This window comes from Strix uralensis, chromosome 6 (assembly GCF_047716275.1).
Source record: "Strix uralensis isolate ZFMK-TIS-50842 chromosome 6, bStrUra1, whole genome shotgun sequence".
NCBI classification, from domain to species: domain Eukaryota; kingdom Metazoa; phylum Chordata; class Aves; order Strigiformes; family Strigidae; genus Strix; species Strix uralensis.
Genome location: NC_133977.1, coordinates 7,880,513 through 7,897,979, shown reverse-complemented (window position 1 = coordinate 7,897,979; position 17,467 = coordinate 7,880,513). Strand labels below are relative to the sequence as shown.

The window sequence follows — 17,467 nt, the reverse complement described above, 5'->3', positions numbered from 1 at the left end:
TGCTGTGATTCTTTTCACAGCATCAGTGTGAAGCACACCGCTCACATCTGAAAATAATCAAATTATTTTGAGAGAAGATGCATGTTAGCTGAAATGATGGAGTGAAATGTGCTGCAAAAGCTCTCCATGTGTTCAGGGCATCCAAAGTTGTCCCACTTGTTTTGTAAATATGTGGAGGGTCCATGAAGACAATAGCACCAATAGGGTTTGGGTACTACACGCTACAGTACCGCCTGGCCAAGCAGCGTTTGTTACTCGGTACAGAGTTGGAGGGCTTTGTCACATTCACATTTCTCCAAGTGAAAGCATTCCTCTTCATCAGGAGCTGTTCAGCTTCTGCAGCGGCCACATGATGGTGGCAGGAGGTTATTGAAATTTGTCCATCCAGATTTTCCACCTTCTGTCTCTTGTTGCCTTTATTCTGCCCTTGTGATATCTACCTGCTTTCCTTGGCTATTCTAGACAGAGCTGTTGGTAAGTTAAATTTACTGTCAAATTCCCTCGGGACCTCTTAATCCACGGTGCCTGATATTTAATATTCAGACACATCATCCCAACTGGCCAGTTGGTATGTGGACATGAATTAAAGGTTTTTGCAGTTGTCTTATTTGCTAGTATGAGTTAGATTGGACTCGTATTTGTATATGGCTTGGGCTTTTTACATGAAGGAAGGATTTTAATTATTTATTTATTTTTCAGTGTAACTCATTTTGGGGACTATTTCTTTCTTCTATACTTCTTGGTGCCCTCTTTTCTTTAAAACTTTATGAACGTCTCGCCTCATAAATTTCTCTTCTCTGAAAGAAATTATCTGAATTTCTTAAATTTCATAAAAAGGCGGTCTCATTCAGGAGTTTTGGAAGCCCTGGGTGCCTGAGGTCATGCTAGGCATGCCTCTGCACCCCAGCCTGCCTCCACAGAGCAATCCCCCTCTCTCCTGGCTCCAGACCTGGGAGCAGGGTAGCTGAGTCAGTGCTGTGGTGCATCTGAGCTAAATAGCCCTCTGGGAAGCAGGATTTAGCCCTGGAGCCATACAGGGGCACTTCCCCTCTCCTCCCCTATCCCTCCCACTGAGCTCAGGATCTGGCCATGCCCCCTGCCAGGGTTTGTTTTTCTTTTCTGGAGGAGTCTGTTGTCTCTCCTCTCAGGAACCTCCAGTGTTATTCTCTCCCCTGAACTGAAATTGTGGCTCTTCCTCCATGTATTCAGGTAGCTGTTTTTCTCAGTTTATGAATTAGCTTCCCTGAAATCAGATAGCTTCATTTCACTGTGAATGGGCTCATAGACACGGGAATAGGTAAAAACATGGCTTGAAGCAGGAAGGTGGTATTTGCAAAACCCTTAAGTATTGGCCTAATTCTGTTCTCTTAAAAAGTGAAATTTATAGAAAATTCATCTGCTTACATGCAAAGAGAGTGTTAATATAATGCTAAGATGATTCTGCAAGATGTACTCACAGAATGTGTAGAAGGACAGCTAGCATGACAGGATGTTTAAATCAGCATTCTCTTGGGCTTTGCCTATCACAGTCTCATGCTGTATTAGTGAGTGATTCCTTGTGTGTTGAGTTCAAAGCATTCAGGCTTGGTTCACCCCAGCCACAGCAGTGGGAGCTGGTGTCACATAAAAAAGTGTATGGGTTAAGAATTATACATACAGTGCCTGTGGAAAGAGAAGGTAACTGCAAAGTCGGACCTCACGTTCCCCACGAGGTTTGTCCCTCTGTGCTAATTACAAGTTATTTCAATATTTTCTGTCTCTATACAGTCCCTAAATGGCTGAAAAGGATGAGGGAATTTGTTTTTACCATCATTTCTGCTACAAGTTATTAGTTTAAAAGGCAGGATGTCCAGTGCAGATCCATAATGCTGTCCCTAGTGCACCGCCTGAGTTACAAGGACATGAATTTAAGGTCTGTGAAGTGTCTCTTCACTGCTGCCTGCCACTGATAGCTGCCACTGGAGCTTGGTCTCTCTGGACAGGGAATGGCCAGGGTCTCAGTAGCATCCTCCATATCCGTCTGGACAAGGAAAGCCTCTTGGTGAGGGCTGTGCATGGCCCACAGGTGTGGGTCAGTATCACTGATGTGGTCTGTGGTGCACAACAGCGCCTGCTTGATCCTTCTGGAAGGAGGGGGCATTTCTCACCCCGCTCCCATACCCTGATGTGCTCGGCTGTCTTTGATCAGGCTTCAAGGTGAGGAACAAACATTTGGCCACAACAACCCCCAGCAGCGCTACAGGCTTGGGGAGGAGTGGCTGGAGAGCTGCCAGTCAGAGAGGGACCTGGGGGTGTTGATTGACAGCTGGCTGAACAGGAGCCAGCAGTGTGCCCAGGTGGCCAAGAAGGCCAATGCCATCCTGGCTTGTATCAGCAATAGCGTGGCCAGCAGGGACAGGGAAGGGATCTTACCCCTGTACTCGGCACTGGTGAGGCCGCACCTCGATGACTGTGTTCAGTTTTGGGCCCCTCACTCCAAAAAGGACATTGAATGACTCGAGCGTGTCCAGAGAAGGGCAACGAAGCTGGTGCAGGGTCTGGAGCACAGGTCTGATGAGGAGCAGCTGAGGGAACTGGGGGGGTTTAGTCTGGAGAAGAGGAGGCTGAGGGGAGACCTCATGGCCCTCTACAACTATCTGAAGGGAGGTTGCAGAGAGCTGGGGATGAGTCTCTTTAACCAAGTAACAAGCGACAGGACAAGAGGTAATGGCCTCAAGTTGCACCAGGGAAGGTTTAGACTGGATATTAGGAAGCATTTCTTTACAGAACGGGTTGTTAGGCGTTGGAATGGGCTGCCCAGGGAGGTGGTGGAGTCCCCATCCCTGGAGGTGTTCAAGAGGCGGGTTGACATAGTGCGAGGGATGTGGCGTAGTTGGGAGCTGTCAGTGTTGGGTTGGCGGTTGGACTAGATGATCTTCAAGGTCCCTTCCAGCCTAGATGATTCTGTGATTCTGTGAACATACTGAGGGAGGAGTGTTTCCACAGTCCCGTGCCGTGTAGCTAACGCAACCTACGCCGAGGCTCGTACTTGTGCCCCGTGGCGTACTGGCGTGCTGTCACCAGGAAGGCTTTGGAGTAAGGGGCTGTGCTGGGGTGTTGGTGCAGCCAAGGCTGATACAACCCATGAGCTCCACTGCCCTTCCTGCACGGTGCAGCGCTTGCCTCGGTCACCGTCTCACTGTCGCGAACTTCAGCTGATGGAGGAGATAAAGAGTGAGAACATACTAGTAAGATCGCTGCTGCAAATTCTCTGATAATGAGGTTCTGCTATAATAGATAGGGAAGAAAGGCTCATAAATATTCAAATTCATTTTTAACTAAGGCAACATGACAGTTTAGAGGACCGGCTGTGCCACCTTTTCTGATATTTTTGAAAGCCTTCATTGTAGTTTATGCAAAGAATAAGAAAATCTTAGTGGAAAGAGGAACTTTTTGCTTCCCTGAAGCACTGTTTTCCCTAGATTGTTCAAACTATTCCACGTTTCTTCTTTTTATATACCTAACACTATTTAAATTCTGGCACAGTATTTGGTATTTCTGTGTCAATATTTAAATTACCTGATTAATTTCGTGGTGTGCTAATGAAATGACAGAAAAACAACTAACCTGATGGTAAAAAGCACACCTGTGTATTCTGGATCTGAACCTGAGCTGTGGATGAATCACGCCATACAGCAGATAGTCATTGCTGAATTGCTGAGTACAAAGATGCATTGTGTGACTCACTCGCTGTGTTTCTACTACCATTATAAACTCTGAGAGCACTTGATGAATAACAGTCAAGAATGAATTCATCCATGTTTCTCTCTGTAACCATCTTTTATAAATACTGAGCCAAATTCTGCCTCCAGATACACACAGCTCTCATTGAAGCCTGCCCACTGTATTTATTTTTAAAGATAAAAGCACTCCTGTTACTTTCACAGAGGACTTCTGTGACACAGTCCATTGTAAGGATGTGAATATCCTTCCTCAAGAGCTTCCAGTGAAGCAGGGAGTGGCTGCCTGGAACAGGGAAGGGCACTTCAGGGATAATAGCCTCCAAACTGCAGCAGTGGGCTATAACCATTATGTTCATCTCAGTGATTTTCAGAACCGCGTTCCCCACACTCGGGTCTTGTGTAACCCTCCCTCTCCCTGCCGAGGCTCTGGGCTGCTCTTGGGGGTGACCCAGGGGCTGAACTGCTGAAGCTGATGGGCAGGTTCACACTGCTCCTGAGGCTCGCTGTCAGGTTCAAATTGCACTGGATTGGTGGGGAAAGCCATGAGTTAGGGTTTGGGGTTTTATTTTTTCTTTTTTTTCGTGAGCTTTCTCAGGGGATATAGATAAGAAAAATCTCCTTTTTTTCCCCAGAACAGGCTCTGTTCTGTCCTCGGACCGCAAATGTTGATGGCTTTGGATGCGCGCTACTCACTTCTGTATGTAGGAACATGTTTGTCCCGTGGCCTCATGTTTTGTTAAGGTGCTGATCAGAAAATGTTCTCTAGTGTCATGCAGTAGACAGACCTGGAGGCAGAGGGTTATGTCTTTGGTATGTAGGAGATGGTCTTTGCCCAGCACGGGCTCTCTCCTTCATAACCACCTCCTCGGCTCTTCTGGTATCATTTAAGATGGCTGCATTTAGGCTCTTGCTGTATATGCAGAGTGGCTCACTGATGAGTGAGGGCAAAGGAGGATGGGGAGGTAAAGGGCTGTGGAGTGCGTTTACTGTTTCTGTGGTTGATTAAGCCATGTCTCAGTGCCACTGAGCTTTGTGGTACTGCTTGGCCCACCAGTTTCATTACAGCTCAGAGGAAACGCTGGGCTTGAAGTTTCACCTGCTCCTGCAGTCTTTATGCAATTGGTTATCCCCTGGGAACGGTGCTGGGTCAGAATAACAGCAAATAGAGCTGTGCTTCCCAAAACACCATGGTTTCACCAGGAGGCAAAAGAGTTATTAGTCCTTTTTGGGGTGGAACTACAGTTTGAGTCACATATTTATTGTTAATGAAATCTAATTTTCATGATTCACCATGATGTCTTTAATTTAAAGTAGCTCTGAAAGACAGTATTGTTAAATTATAATATCTGATCAGAAAGGGGTCGAGTTGTCAATTGTGAATGATTAGCTAACACATAACACTAGCTTTTTCTCATGTTTAGAGGTTTTCTGCAAACTGACCTGACTCTGTGGAAACTAGTTTTTTTTTTTTTTTTCTGATTGGTTTGTTTGATTTTTGTTAAATGTCTGCAGAATATATGCACCATCCAGTTTTGTGCCTTCCTTTCTAGACCACTCAACCTCTGTGATACGTGGCTGGTTGACTGCATTCAGCTTTTTCTTTTAGGTGTTTTTTTTTTTTTTTTCTCCCAGGAAAAAAAAAGGTGGCAAGTGCTTTTAGAAAAGTCCTGCTGGTTTTCACTTGGAAGTAGCTAGCTCAGGTCAAGCCTTTCTCCCCCACCCCCCACCCGTGCCCCCAGAGGTTACCTTATCATTGATAATTACAATATATTGTCTTCCTAGGCTTACATATGGAGGATCTACTACTACATTTTTCTGTGAGGAGTAGCCAAAGCCTACAGCTTGTGCAGTGGCTTCTTTTCCTGGCTTGGACAAATGAGAGCTAACAGGAGTGAAATACGTGTGAAGTAGCAAATAATGATTAGTTTTGTTTATGTATAAATACTGATAGTCATAAGAGAATGCAAATGCTTGTGTGAGAAACAACTGTTCCCCAGGGGCTGTTTTGGACAAAAGGGAATGAGTGTGAATGTTCACAAAACAGCAAGTAAGAGTGGATATAAACAGGGTCAAGTAGCACATATGTTCAGGAACCCAGTGGATGTTCTCAAACGTGGTTTCTGTCATGGCTAGCAGCAGATTGCACGTGCCACGGAGGACGGATCACCCTGCGGTTCTGTGCCTGAAGAGCACCCACTCTTTGCGACTGCAATGAAAATTGCAATAGCAGCTTTACTTCTTTTAGCAGTTGTGGCATTCTTCCCTTTATCACCCTGGGAAGATGTCCTTGCGTTATGATGACTGATTCACTTCTCGTTAAGTGGGTCAACATTTAACTGTAATTAATGAGTTAAAATCAGACTAACGGAAGGGCAGCCTTCAAGAAACTGGTGCTAATAATTGCAAGGCATATGAGAGTCAGGGAGGACTTGATCCATAATTTTTACCACTTGTGGCTTGTTTTGGTTTTAAAGCAGTTCACTCACGCCCAGGACAGACAAGCAGAGACTCTTCTGCATTGAAACCCTCTCTCATCTGCCGGACGCGAGTTTCCCTGGCAGTGCTGCTGGTAACGTGCCTGTGCTGCACCCGGTCGCTGCCTGACGGTCAGGGGCACAGTCACCCGCTCGGAGCTGATATCTCCTGCTAATGTCATTACAGGCCAAGCGGTGAAGGCAAGGAACCATGGCGGAGGATAGGAAAGATGAAGCCAAGGCACCGCACTGGACTTCGGGTCAGCTAACAGAGGCTTCTTCACACCCACATTCACCTGAAATTAAGGAACAGGGTGGTGCGGGTGCTGGACTGGTCAGAAGTGCCAATGGATTTCCCTACCGAGAGGACGAGGAACCAGGGCTGGGCAGCCACGAGCAGCCAGCGACATACGCTCGGACCAAAGAGAACGGGATCAACGGAGAGCTGTCGACGGGGGACAGGGAGACCGCAGGTAATACACCTCAATGCCCCGCCACGAAATACGGGGCTCTGCAGGCCACTGGATAATGTTTCTCCAAGTGGAAACGTTACGTGGAGCCAAGTGTGCCCTGGGCTCAGGGGAGCTGACATGAGGGAACACGTGCTTTAGAAGGGCACTAGCTCTTCACAGCAAGGGCTGCATCTTCATCTGGGTTTGCACAGCTTGCATCCTTACCCAGGATCCTGGGCAGTGCTCGGAGAAGACTTCAGGAAAGGCATGACGGTGCCTTAGTGCGTCTTGGTAGATGGGACAAGGTCATCTCTCTGGGGACGAAAGAACAGGCTGGTGTAGAGCAGCTGCTCAGCTCCTCTGGGCTAGGAGGGAGTAGGAAACCGCTCAGCTGTTGTGCATGGATGGCTCATGTTGCTCTTGCGTGCATTTGTGTGTGCCTGAAGGATGAGTTCTCCTGTTACTGCTCATGAGTAACAACACCTTCTTGAAACCACCATTTGCAGAATAATGTGTTGCTCAATCTGAGCAGGAATACTACAATGCAGCGTCAGCATTTATTCACCCTTGCCCAGGCATATTTCACTGGATACTCTCTGGGACTTTGTCTATTTGTAAACTATATTAGGATTCAGCTTGTTATTCGGGTAGAAAAAATGTGTGACTGTGTCAGAATGAAATATTCAAAGCAAGTTTCCTGTTTTAGAAGTAAATGCTAATTCTGTCTGTGCAGATTTCCCACTTTAAACCCCAAATGCACAGTGCAAGAGGAATTTCTCTTGTACAGACACAACTGCCCTTGATGCATCCATCCATGCATGCTAAAGAAATCTTTCTAGCAATGTTTGTTGGCTGTTGACAACATTTGGAGATGCCATCCATAATTGCTTAGCAGCTGGAGAATTTTAAGGCTCTTGGACCCTATAGTCATTTTATAAGCAATTGTGCTGGAAATAGATCTCTCTGCTAAAAGTAAATGCGTTTAGTATGAATCTCTTCTTGTGGATAGCCAAAATTTGAAAGCCAAAGGTAAAAGAAATTTTGTGTAAGCATTCAGGTAAACACACTGTCGACGATTGTTTGGGGGGATGATAACAAGTTCCTGTCTCTCTGCTGTAACCCAACTTTGTGCTATGCTTAGCCAGCAAATAAGCAGGAGCAGTTGTGCAGGAATCAGACAGGTAAGATGCTGCAGTTCTTAGAGCCTGATGTGGGCTGTGGGGAGACTGAGTGCATTTCTCATCTTTGCCACAGATTTTTCAGTCTTGGACAAGTCCCACCTGTATACATGAAGAAGTGGGAATAACTTTATAGGATGAAGAGCAGTTTCCTCTCCTTAGAAAGGGAGGAGAGAAATGCTCTTCTCAGGCTCTCTCAAGCTCAGGTTCTGAGTGGTGGTCAGTGTCTGAGAGACCTGAACATTTAATTGAGGAGTTTGCAGCTAATGGGTGAGAGGAGGCAGGAACCCACTGCTGCCCATCAGCAAGCATTGCAGTAGTGTAATTTCACGTTGCTTTTTGAGGCAACAGCAGAACAAGAAAAAAAATGAGGTACCATAATCTAGGGCAGGCAGTGGGACTGGGGACACACACTTGCCAAGGTAACAAGACTACTCTTGATCTGGGTGAAGTTTGCTTCGATCACCACTTTGTGGCCTCATTTCCTCCTCCCCTGCTTTTTTCTCACTGTCTGCTTAGATTGCAGGATCTCTGGTGTGGGGACTTATTGTCAATACATACAGTTTTTGTTTGGGAGTCTTAATATATCTTATCTCATGGCATCTTTGTCCTTGAACACTAGGAAAGTCCCTAAAACTGCTTGCCTTCATGCATGAATTCCTAGCTCTCTGGAAACTTGTGCACTCCGCACTCACGATTAAATACTGGCTAAGCCCATATTTAATTAATGCAGTGTAAACCAGCTTAGGATACTTAAGATACACGTTTAATCATTTTTCTCTTTTTGAAGGAGAAACCTGGTGGCAACTTACTGTAGTGATAGAAAGGGAGCGTGTGTTGTAGGAGCATGTGTTGCCATTTTACACTAGTACTTACTAGCTGGATGTGCTTAATGCATTGTGAAGCAGGAAGTTTAGAGGTGGATTTTTGGTGTTCGATTCAGAGTTTGATCTTGAAGTCAGGATTGCCATTTGCTACCAAATTCATCCATCTTTGATGTGTTTGTCTGCTTGTAAGTTTTAACTTCAGTGGGGTGGTGTATCAGGTGGAGATTTAAATGCCACTCTGATACACATAATTACCAATAATGTGAATTGTTTAATCATTTGTAGTAGCTTACTGACTCCAAACAGCTGAGGAGAAAATGCACAGGAAGCCAAGGTCAACTGAGATAATTAAGCTAAACTGTGGGTTTGAGTGGATTTACAGGGATTTTATTTTCCTTGGTGCAAGTCCAGCACCATAACCTAGGAAGATCTCTGGCTTCTCAGCCTTCGTGTTGGAGTCTGTAAATCCCCAGCAACTGCAGCAACCAGCTCATCTGCAGCGGAGCACTGGTATAACCAGGGCATTTCCCAGGCAGCCACCCATCGCCCCATCCCTGCTGATGAGAGCTCAATTACATTTTGAGGTGTTACGCCTAAGGAAGCTCTCCAGCACCTGACTGACCCAGGAGCTGGGATTTAGTCATGAAATGGGCCTCTCCTAGTAAATGGTACTCTGCAGCAGTGCAATAGTCCCTTCGGGGCACAGCAAAGCAGAAGGGCACCCATTTGCAGGGCTCACGCTGTAAAATCTGAGGGCTGTGTGTTAAGGGGGAGGTTAGAGTCAGGCCACCAGGACAAAGGCACCTTATGCCAACACTGATGCAGAGGCGAGGGGTGGTAGTGGGGGAGGAAGTAACAGTTCTTGCCAAACTGCATCCAATCCATCACTGCAAGTGACATTTTTAGGTTTGCACAGTTAAAATTTGCCTTCCTGTATATATGCATGTCTCTCTCTCTTGGCATCTAAGAGTTATTGAGTCTGACCTCAATTTTGGAATCCTCTGAATCTGGCTGTTGTGTTGCCTTTGATTGATCTGTCTCGGTATCACGCTGGTAAGGGCTGCATTATGGAGACACATCAATGCCCTCCTTTCAAATGAGCCGATGGGAACGTGGGAGAGTGCACAGTGCTGCAGACAGGCCAGCCTCAGGGCCTGATCCAGCATCCACTGAAATCACAGGCAAATATGAACGAGAGAACAGGCTGGGGTTTTTGGCATAGCACACAGGAAGCCGTTATGGATGTGATATAAGTAAGGGCGGTAAAGCATATATATTTGTGTATATGAACTTGGCCTGCCCCTGGCAGACCAGATCAGCCCCCCTACATCCTCAGCCCCATGTCTCTGTGAGCCACAAGTCCCATGCTGCTCCCAAGGAGCTCCTGAAGACACCTTGCCTTTGGGGTGGTCCACAGCACTCCACAGCCTGAGATCTGCTGAGTTTCAATGTCCTGTGCCTGATCCATGCCTGTCCATGTCCCCTCTCATCTGCACACACACACAGCATCTTTGGTGAGGATTCTGAAAGTACTAAGAGGGGAGGATGAGATCTGTAGCTCTTATCAAGCCAAACATTTTCACGTCACATGAGATGTGTGCTGCAAAGGAGGCGTGATAGAGTAATCTTCAGAAACTCACTCTGAAGTGGGCTGATGTGGAACAATTTGGATTGGACCCCGTGGTAGAGCACAGGATGTGTTTGACTTATAATGAAATGCGAGAGTGGCAGCCTTTTCTTTGCCTACTGAAAAGTCGTGGTCAACTAACTGGGAGGAAGCGCTGAGGAGCAGTACAGATGCGCTGCAGCGTTCTCTGGGAAGCAGCAATTCAGCACAATCCTTCGTATTTGACTTGCAAGGAACATCAAGCTGCAAAGGTTTGGTTTTTAACACTTCAAATGCATTTATTTTTCTTTTCAGTAATATAATGTCAAATATATTAATTTGACAGTAATAACCTGTCAAATTTATGTAATTAGGGGTAAAAGTAGTTAGATGCGTTGTGAAGCATCTTCTACAATATGTCTTTATGTACAGTGACTCAGCTGATTGAGTGCTTTCTTCATTACGTGCCAAATTCAGGCTTATGTTCTGAGGGAGTTTGGATTACCCGCACAGTTATTTGATGAATTATTTTTTTGATAGATGAAGGAAAAGCATTTCCTGAAATCCTATTACCAGAGCCTCAGGACAGTGGCTCTGTCCTGATGTCAGTCAATGTTAAGAACAGTAACATGTCCTGCCAGAGTGACAGAGCCCTTCATTAATTGACAGGGTACCCAAACCATGCGGGATGCAAAGAGACTGCCAGAAAACTGTAGCAGACTTCCTGACACAGCACAGAGGACTGACGACAGGTTGAGTGTTCCTGCCTTGTTTTTCAGAGCCCTTAAGTCATAGGAAAGGTGGGTAAGAGGAAGCCCATGACAGATAAATGAGAGAGGCCAGGATTTTTGGTGACTGGGGGGGACCTAGAGACTGGGATGTGTTAGTCTTTAAGTGAAACAGAAAGAGGGGGGGAGCCCTAGACCTGTGAAGAGGAATGAAGACGTGGCAGTATTGAGCTGAAGGAGGAGTGAGGGACTGAGGAATAGTGGGGGAGCAGATCCAGCAGCAGGAGAGCTATGAGGGTGAGGGGCAGAGAGCTGGCGAGATGAAAGCTGTGAGGGAGCAAAGTGGGGGCGGGAAGTGGCAGGGAAAGAAGGAAGAATTGAAGATGAAGTAAGGACAGTAGGAAAAGGTTCAATTTTATCTGTTCATCCTGAGCCAACACAGCTTTTGCATGATGGCAGATATTACCCCAGAGATGAAGGGATTTAGACAGCAGGAATAGCACAGTGTGCAGGAAACAACCAAGAGGAGAATTGGTAAGAGGAAAATCACGTTACAGTTTGAATGTAATTTATCCTAATTCAGCCATTGTTTTAGGCTTTGTTCAGCCAGACTAAATGGGCAGCTGCAACAAATCTATTCCTGTGACCAGCTACTCTTTAAATGCTTGTATTTAAATAAGCTGCAGTATAAGAAGGACGTGGACCTGCTCAAGTGGGTCCAGAGGAGGCCACGAAGATGTCAGGGGGCTGGAGCACCTCCCCTGTGAGGACAGGCTGAGAGAGTTGGGGGTGTTCAGCTTGGAGAAGAGAAGGTTCCAGGCAGACCTTGTAGCGGCCTTCCAGTGCTGAAAGGGGCTACAGGAAAGATGGGGAGGGACTCTGCATCAGGGAGGGTAGGGATAGGACGAGGGGTAATGGTGTTAAACTGAAAGAGGGGAGATTGAGATTAGATACAAGGAAGAAATTCTTCCCTGTGAGGGTGGTGAGGCACTGGCACAGGTTGCCCAGAGAAGCTGTGGCTGCCCCCTCCCTGGCAGTGTTCAAGGCCAGGTTGGACGGGGCTTTGAGCAACCTGGTCTAGTGGAAGGTGTCCCTGCCCATGGCAGGGGGGTTGGAGCTAGATGGTCTTTAAGGTCCCTTCCAACCCAAACCATTCTATGATTCTATGAATGTCAGCCTGAAAGACTGCCCTGGCATAGCCAGTAAATACTTGAGCAGAGGTGGGTTGGCTATGCAAAAAAAAACATGTTGAAGATGGGGACTGTGCTTGTTCCAGCCACCAGGCAGTGTGTCAAGGAAACAGTCTGTATCTCATTGTCTTCCATAGCCTGGCGTTGTAGTAGCCAGTCTCTAGGTAAAGAGGTTCTTGTTCACAGCCCTCACCACCACGGCACTGTTAGAAAATCACCATGATGCTTAGTTGTGCTGGCTCAGGCGCTCAGCCCATGAGGGCTGACACTGGAGCTGTAATGGCAGATTGGGCAGGGGCAGGATTGCAGCTCTGTGCATGGGGTCAGTAAACACGACAGCCTCTCCAGGCTGAAACTGCACTGAGTCATCACTTGGTCCCATGGTGTGTTAATGGTTATTCCTTCTCTTGTGACTTCTCATTTGATATTCTTTTCTTTTGTGTGTCTTTCTCTCTGTTGCTATACAAGTGATAATAGTAAGATGGCACTGCCAGTAAACATACAAACAGGCCTTCTTTGTACAGAGCCCTTTTTTAGTCTTGCTTTCCGAGAGGACTGCTTTGTCAGAGCTTTCCTTTTCGTTTGGCTGTTTGCACTGGTTGTCCTGCTGCTGCCCAAACCCTCCTGGAGTTACCAGAGCACCCTACAAATTCCCTGAATGCCTGTTCCAAGGAGCCTCCCAGCCTTGTTGTCAGATACGCATTTTCAGCAAGCTGCATGTCTCGAGCAATACAGACAAAATGCACAGAAGGATGCAAAATCAATGGCATTCAGAGATAATGGGATTGCCGTGTTTGTCCCATTTCAGTTGTTTATTTTGCAAAGCTGGAATAATGCATCTTACCATGTCATTGGTGGCTCCCATGGGAAAGAAGCTGTTAATTAGGTATTTTGATCTCCCTCCCTTTGCCCAGGAAATGTGACAGTAATTACTGTGCACCATCGTCTTTGCCAATTTAGATACAGGCTAACATACCAGACTCCTGAAACTTTTCTTCTCTATGTTAAGAGTAATACAAGTGTCATTTTCTGGGACACATTATTGGAATATTTTAGACATGTTCAAATTATATTGCTGAAGAGAGCATAGGCGGAGACAGCAGAGCCTCTTTGGGGCACTTGCAGAAAATGTTATTTTTACTGTTCTCTGTTAAGCTCGCTGTAGAGATCCTTCTCAGCTGTTCTGCAGAGGACGGGGAATGAGGCCAGAGAAACTGTGTCTTTTCCCATGTACCCCCTAGCTCCAGCGATCTTCTCCCAGACTCTGAGTATTCACTAACTGCTGCAGAGACCAGTCTCTGCAGGTGTTTCTGTGGTTGGCACTATCGGTCACTAAATCCAGTAAGACATCACATTTTGTCCAACCCTAATCTCTCTGAGGGGCTGGCTCTGCCCTCCCACCTCCTCTTGGGAGTTCAGAAATTGGTCAGTCTGTGAATGAAATGTATTGGCAGGAGCTGGAGGGTCTGGCACAGTTTTGGGCGATATGATCATGTAAAAATTATTGCCTGAAAGGGAGTGGAGTGAGATAACCCAGTGTGCAGGTGCTGTTGACACCCATGGCTGGGAGTCAGACACCCAGAGAAGTTCAGCCTCAGTCTTCCTTATCGTTAAAGCTCCTCTGACAACGTCAGTGTGTGATTCAGATTCGCTTTTGAAAACTGTATCTCAAATCAGGTGCAGTAACACCATTAGAGTCAACTGCTGCATTGTGCCATGTCAGCCTTGAATCTGGCCAAGAGAAGGCATCAACCAGCCATTTCCTTTGGGCTCCCTGTTGCTGTTTTGATTTGCTTCGGTGTTTTCTTGTTACAGTATGAGCATTGCAAGAGGGAATTGCATAAGCAGCTGTGCTTCCTTAAGGAGTAAGAGCAAAACGCCTGTGAGCGTGTTGGCCTGGCAACCAGCGCTCACTTGGTGCCGTCAGTGTTCCCAGAAAACGTAATCGATAACAACCTTGGAGATGCAACAAGGAGCGATGAGGCCAGGATATGGAGGAAATATCTTTCATAACATGTTGTTCCAACCACACCGGTAATTCAGACCGTATGTCATGAGTGCTGTTTATCAAAGTTGCCTTTTGAAAACATCTGCAGCAGTTCTTGGAGGGCTGCTGTAGCCAGGATAGCTATTGCTGCTGAAGGATGAATATCCTGTTGAGTATAGAACACATCCCAGGAGTTAAATTTTTGCTTTTGTCTCCCCTTTTTGTGTGACAAAAATTTGCCCTTTGTCTGTCTCTGCCCTTCCTACCTGCCATCCGTGTTTGGCTGCCTGCCCTCATGGGGGCTGTAAATGCAGACTTTGATGTTTCTATGGGCCGGATCTCAACCCTCCAGCACTGGTGTTAGCTGAGTCACTGGTGGGACAGTTGTGTCCAGAGGCCATGTTCTAAATCGTGGCCCGTTGTGCTGCAATCCTTTTCAGCGAATGGTAGGGGACAGCTTGTGCATTTATGAATTATGTAGACAAGGTTTGTAAGAGTCAGAAGAAAAGGCAGGCAGGTGCGAGGAGAGCTGCCCCAGGTCACCCAGGAGGGCTGTGGCAGAGCCATGGGCAGGCGGCGTGGCCCTGTGCAGAGCTGTGTGCTGGCTTTCTGCGGGCTCCTGCCCTCTGGGCTTGGTTCAGCTCTGCCCCTTGCAGAGAGTTGAAGATGGAGCTCTTCAAGGGCTCTTCACTGTCATGTCTCAAGGGAAGCCATCATGGTTTCCATCCCCCCAACGGCAGCGTGGCAGACATGCAGGAGCACTGAGCAATATTTGACAGTGGGCAGAGGTCTTTGCAATTGCAGCTGGAAGGTGGTATCGCTGGGGACTGTGCCAGCATATAATCTTCCATTCCAGCTTTGATCTGAGGGCAGGAAGATTTGGAGGAATGTTCATTACCAAACAACAGAGCCTTGTTTTGCAGACACACAGCTGCTCTTGTTTCAGGCAGAGCTGAAATGGCAACTTCTTCTCCAAAGTCACCTTGAAAGGGAAGCAGCAGGTTCTTTGGTGACAGCACTGGACGTGCTGGTGGGCATTGACTGCCTCATTTCCTGGCCCCTCGCCCTGTGCACAGGCAATTATCAGCTCCCAGGGTCTCACACACTGTGGAGCAGAAGAGCCTGGAGGTGCAGTCATTAACCCGCTCACCACCACGCTTCACAAATCCCTTCCTCCTCTTTCCCCGTTGTGGAAGCTCATGCGTGTGGCTGGTGCACTTTCCAGCCCTGGCTAACCACAGGTTAGCCCAGTGCAAGGCACAGCTTCCCACTGTCCCCACGTGTGTCTGGGGAAGGCAGGTCCTCCCAGCATCTGCCTTTCCACATGCAGCTGGGCACGGGTTTAACCTTTGGCGGAGAGGAGGTAGGTACCATCAGATCACTTACAAAAATGAGTGTCGCACAGTCTGCTGCTCCTGCGAGGAGTGCCAGGCGCTGCTGATTTCTTTTTTCCATGTTGCCATGCCAACACATCCCTGCGCGGAGTGAGATCTCTTTTTAAGCTCCGCTGAGAGAAAGTATGTAGCCTGGGAGCTTATTTAGCATTCAGGAGTGCACAGCCTCTCTGTAACGGCTCTGAGCCACAGCCGGGCTGTCTGACAAAGGAAAGGAGGATTTAATTTTTTTCCTCCTTTCCTCTAGCATTTGCTTCTTAAGGTTAAGGGCGACAGGGTAGATGGGAAGAGAGAGTGGGAGGACACTGCAATGGGGCCCTCGCCCTGCTGTCCTCACTGAGGCACGACTTTCATGGAAATGAAAAGGAAATACTACTTTGGGGTGTATTTATGGTGCAAAATACATGTGTGTGTGTGTGTGTGAGAGAGAGAGAGGCAAATTTATTGGTTTGGCTAACCCTGATGAGCTACTCTGTATTAAAATTGGAAAGCAAAGACAATTTGGGTTTTGAGTGAGGAACTCAAAGGAAAGATTAGAAGGAAGCCAGAGACAAGCCCCTGTCTTTGTCTTCCCTGCTGTTTTAGTCTGTGAGGTTACAACATGGAGAAAGAAATCATCTAATCTCGTGCTGTATTCATATCCTGAGTAAGGGCAGCAAAACTAGTGCACACTGGTGTTTTGGTTTGTGTTTTTTCATTTTGGGGAGTCCCTACTGGTAGATTAACTGCTCACTTTAAATAATGATAATTAATACAGGTTTGCTTGCCTTTGCCAGCTGAAGGGATAGAAATCAGCATAAAGCGGCTGGCATTAGCTGGCAGATGAGCACTGATGAGCCGGTGCCTGTCTGTACCAGCTGTGAAAAGGTTGATCTGGAAATTCAAAGACAAGACTCAGAGGGCTACATGCTGATGTTGACTGTCATTTGTTTCTTGGGAGATGCTGAGCAAAACATTTACATTTTCTGCGCTGTTTCACAGACGGACTGCAGAATGGAGTCAGTGGTGCTTGGAAAACCCATTCTGAGGTGGTGGTATAGAAATGCAGTCTTGGTTGGGTTTTGGGCTTTTGTCATTACTGAGGCATTCCTCACGACATGCAAAAAGTGCAGGAAACTGAAAGCACCCTAGCTGTGTACATTAGATCATGGGAGTGAGCCCTTCTCCTATGTGTGGAAAATACCTGGTCAAAACTTTAATTGCATGCAGTATGTGGGAAAATAACTGTGAGATATGATTATGTCCAAGGCAGGAAAACCTGTTAGCTGCTTCCCAGAGAGTCATTTTCACTCAGGACTGAGTAGACTGAATACTTCATGAAAATCAGTTTCACTTGGAGGCACTATATACTTGGGGGGGGGGATAAACCCCAGGTATTTCACTTTTTTGTTCCTATTTCTTTCCTTGAGACTACTTCATAGTGATATATGATCAGATTGGTGCAGGTTCCAGCAACCCATATAGCCTATGGCAGTTATGATAAAACTAATTTACAGTCTGGTCCTCTGTCCATGCAGCCCGTGCATCTGGCAAGACAGATACGTTAATAAAGAAGAGCAGAAGTATCAGTTGCCAGATGTGTAGATGTGGCAGTCTTGCTGACATACCAAAACTGTTTTCATCCATAGCCTTGCACCACATATGACAGAAGGAAAAGGCTTCTGCTGTGACTGTTGCTTTTCACCCCAAAGCCAGGGTATGTGCCAAATCCAGGGTAACACAGCCTGCACAGGATCTCGGTGAGCTGTAAAGGAAACAATCCTTAGTTGCTCCTGTCCATGAGTTATCTTTTTTCTTTCACTGTCATCCTTTCTCTCTATTTAAGAATATGTTGTCCTTCTAAACAATTGCTCTGTCAGCTCTTACTACTTTTCCTCTCTTTTCTCATGTTGCCTCTGGCTTTATTTTC

General features: G+C 46.7%; 1 protein-coding gene across 25 annotated transcripts in view; it reads left to right on the top strand.

The window, feature by feature from the left end:
* The window catches only part of MAP2 (microtubule associated protein 2), a 239,569-nt gene that overhangs the window by 156,242 nt on the left and 65,860 nt on the right, over nucleotides 1-17,467 (top strand). For 24 of the 25 annotated variants that reach the window (XM_074872623.1, XM_074872635.1, XM_074872633.1 and 21 more), the window contains one exon: nucleotides 6,384-6,669. The exons of the other annotated variant lie outside the window; for it this stretch is intronic. In XM_074872623.1, coding sequence (XP_074728724.1) covers nucleotides 6,408-6,669 — 262 coding nt within the window. In that variant the 5' untranslated portion in view covers nucleotides 6,384-6,407. The remainder of the gene's footprint in view (nucleotides 1-6,383; nucleotides 6,670-17,467) is intronic. 25 annotated transcript variants of the gene reach the window in all.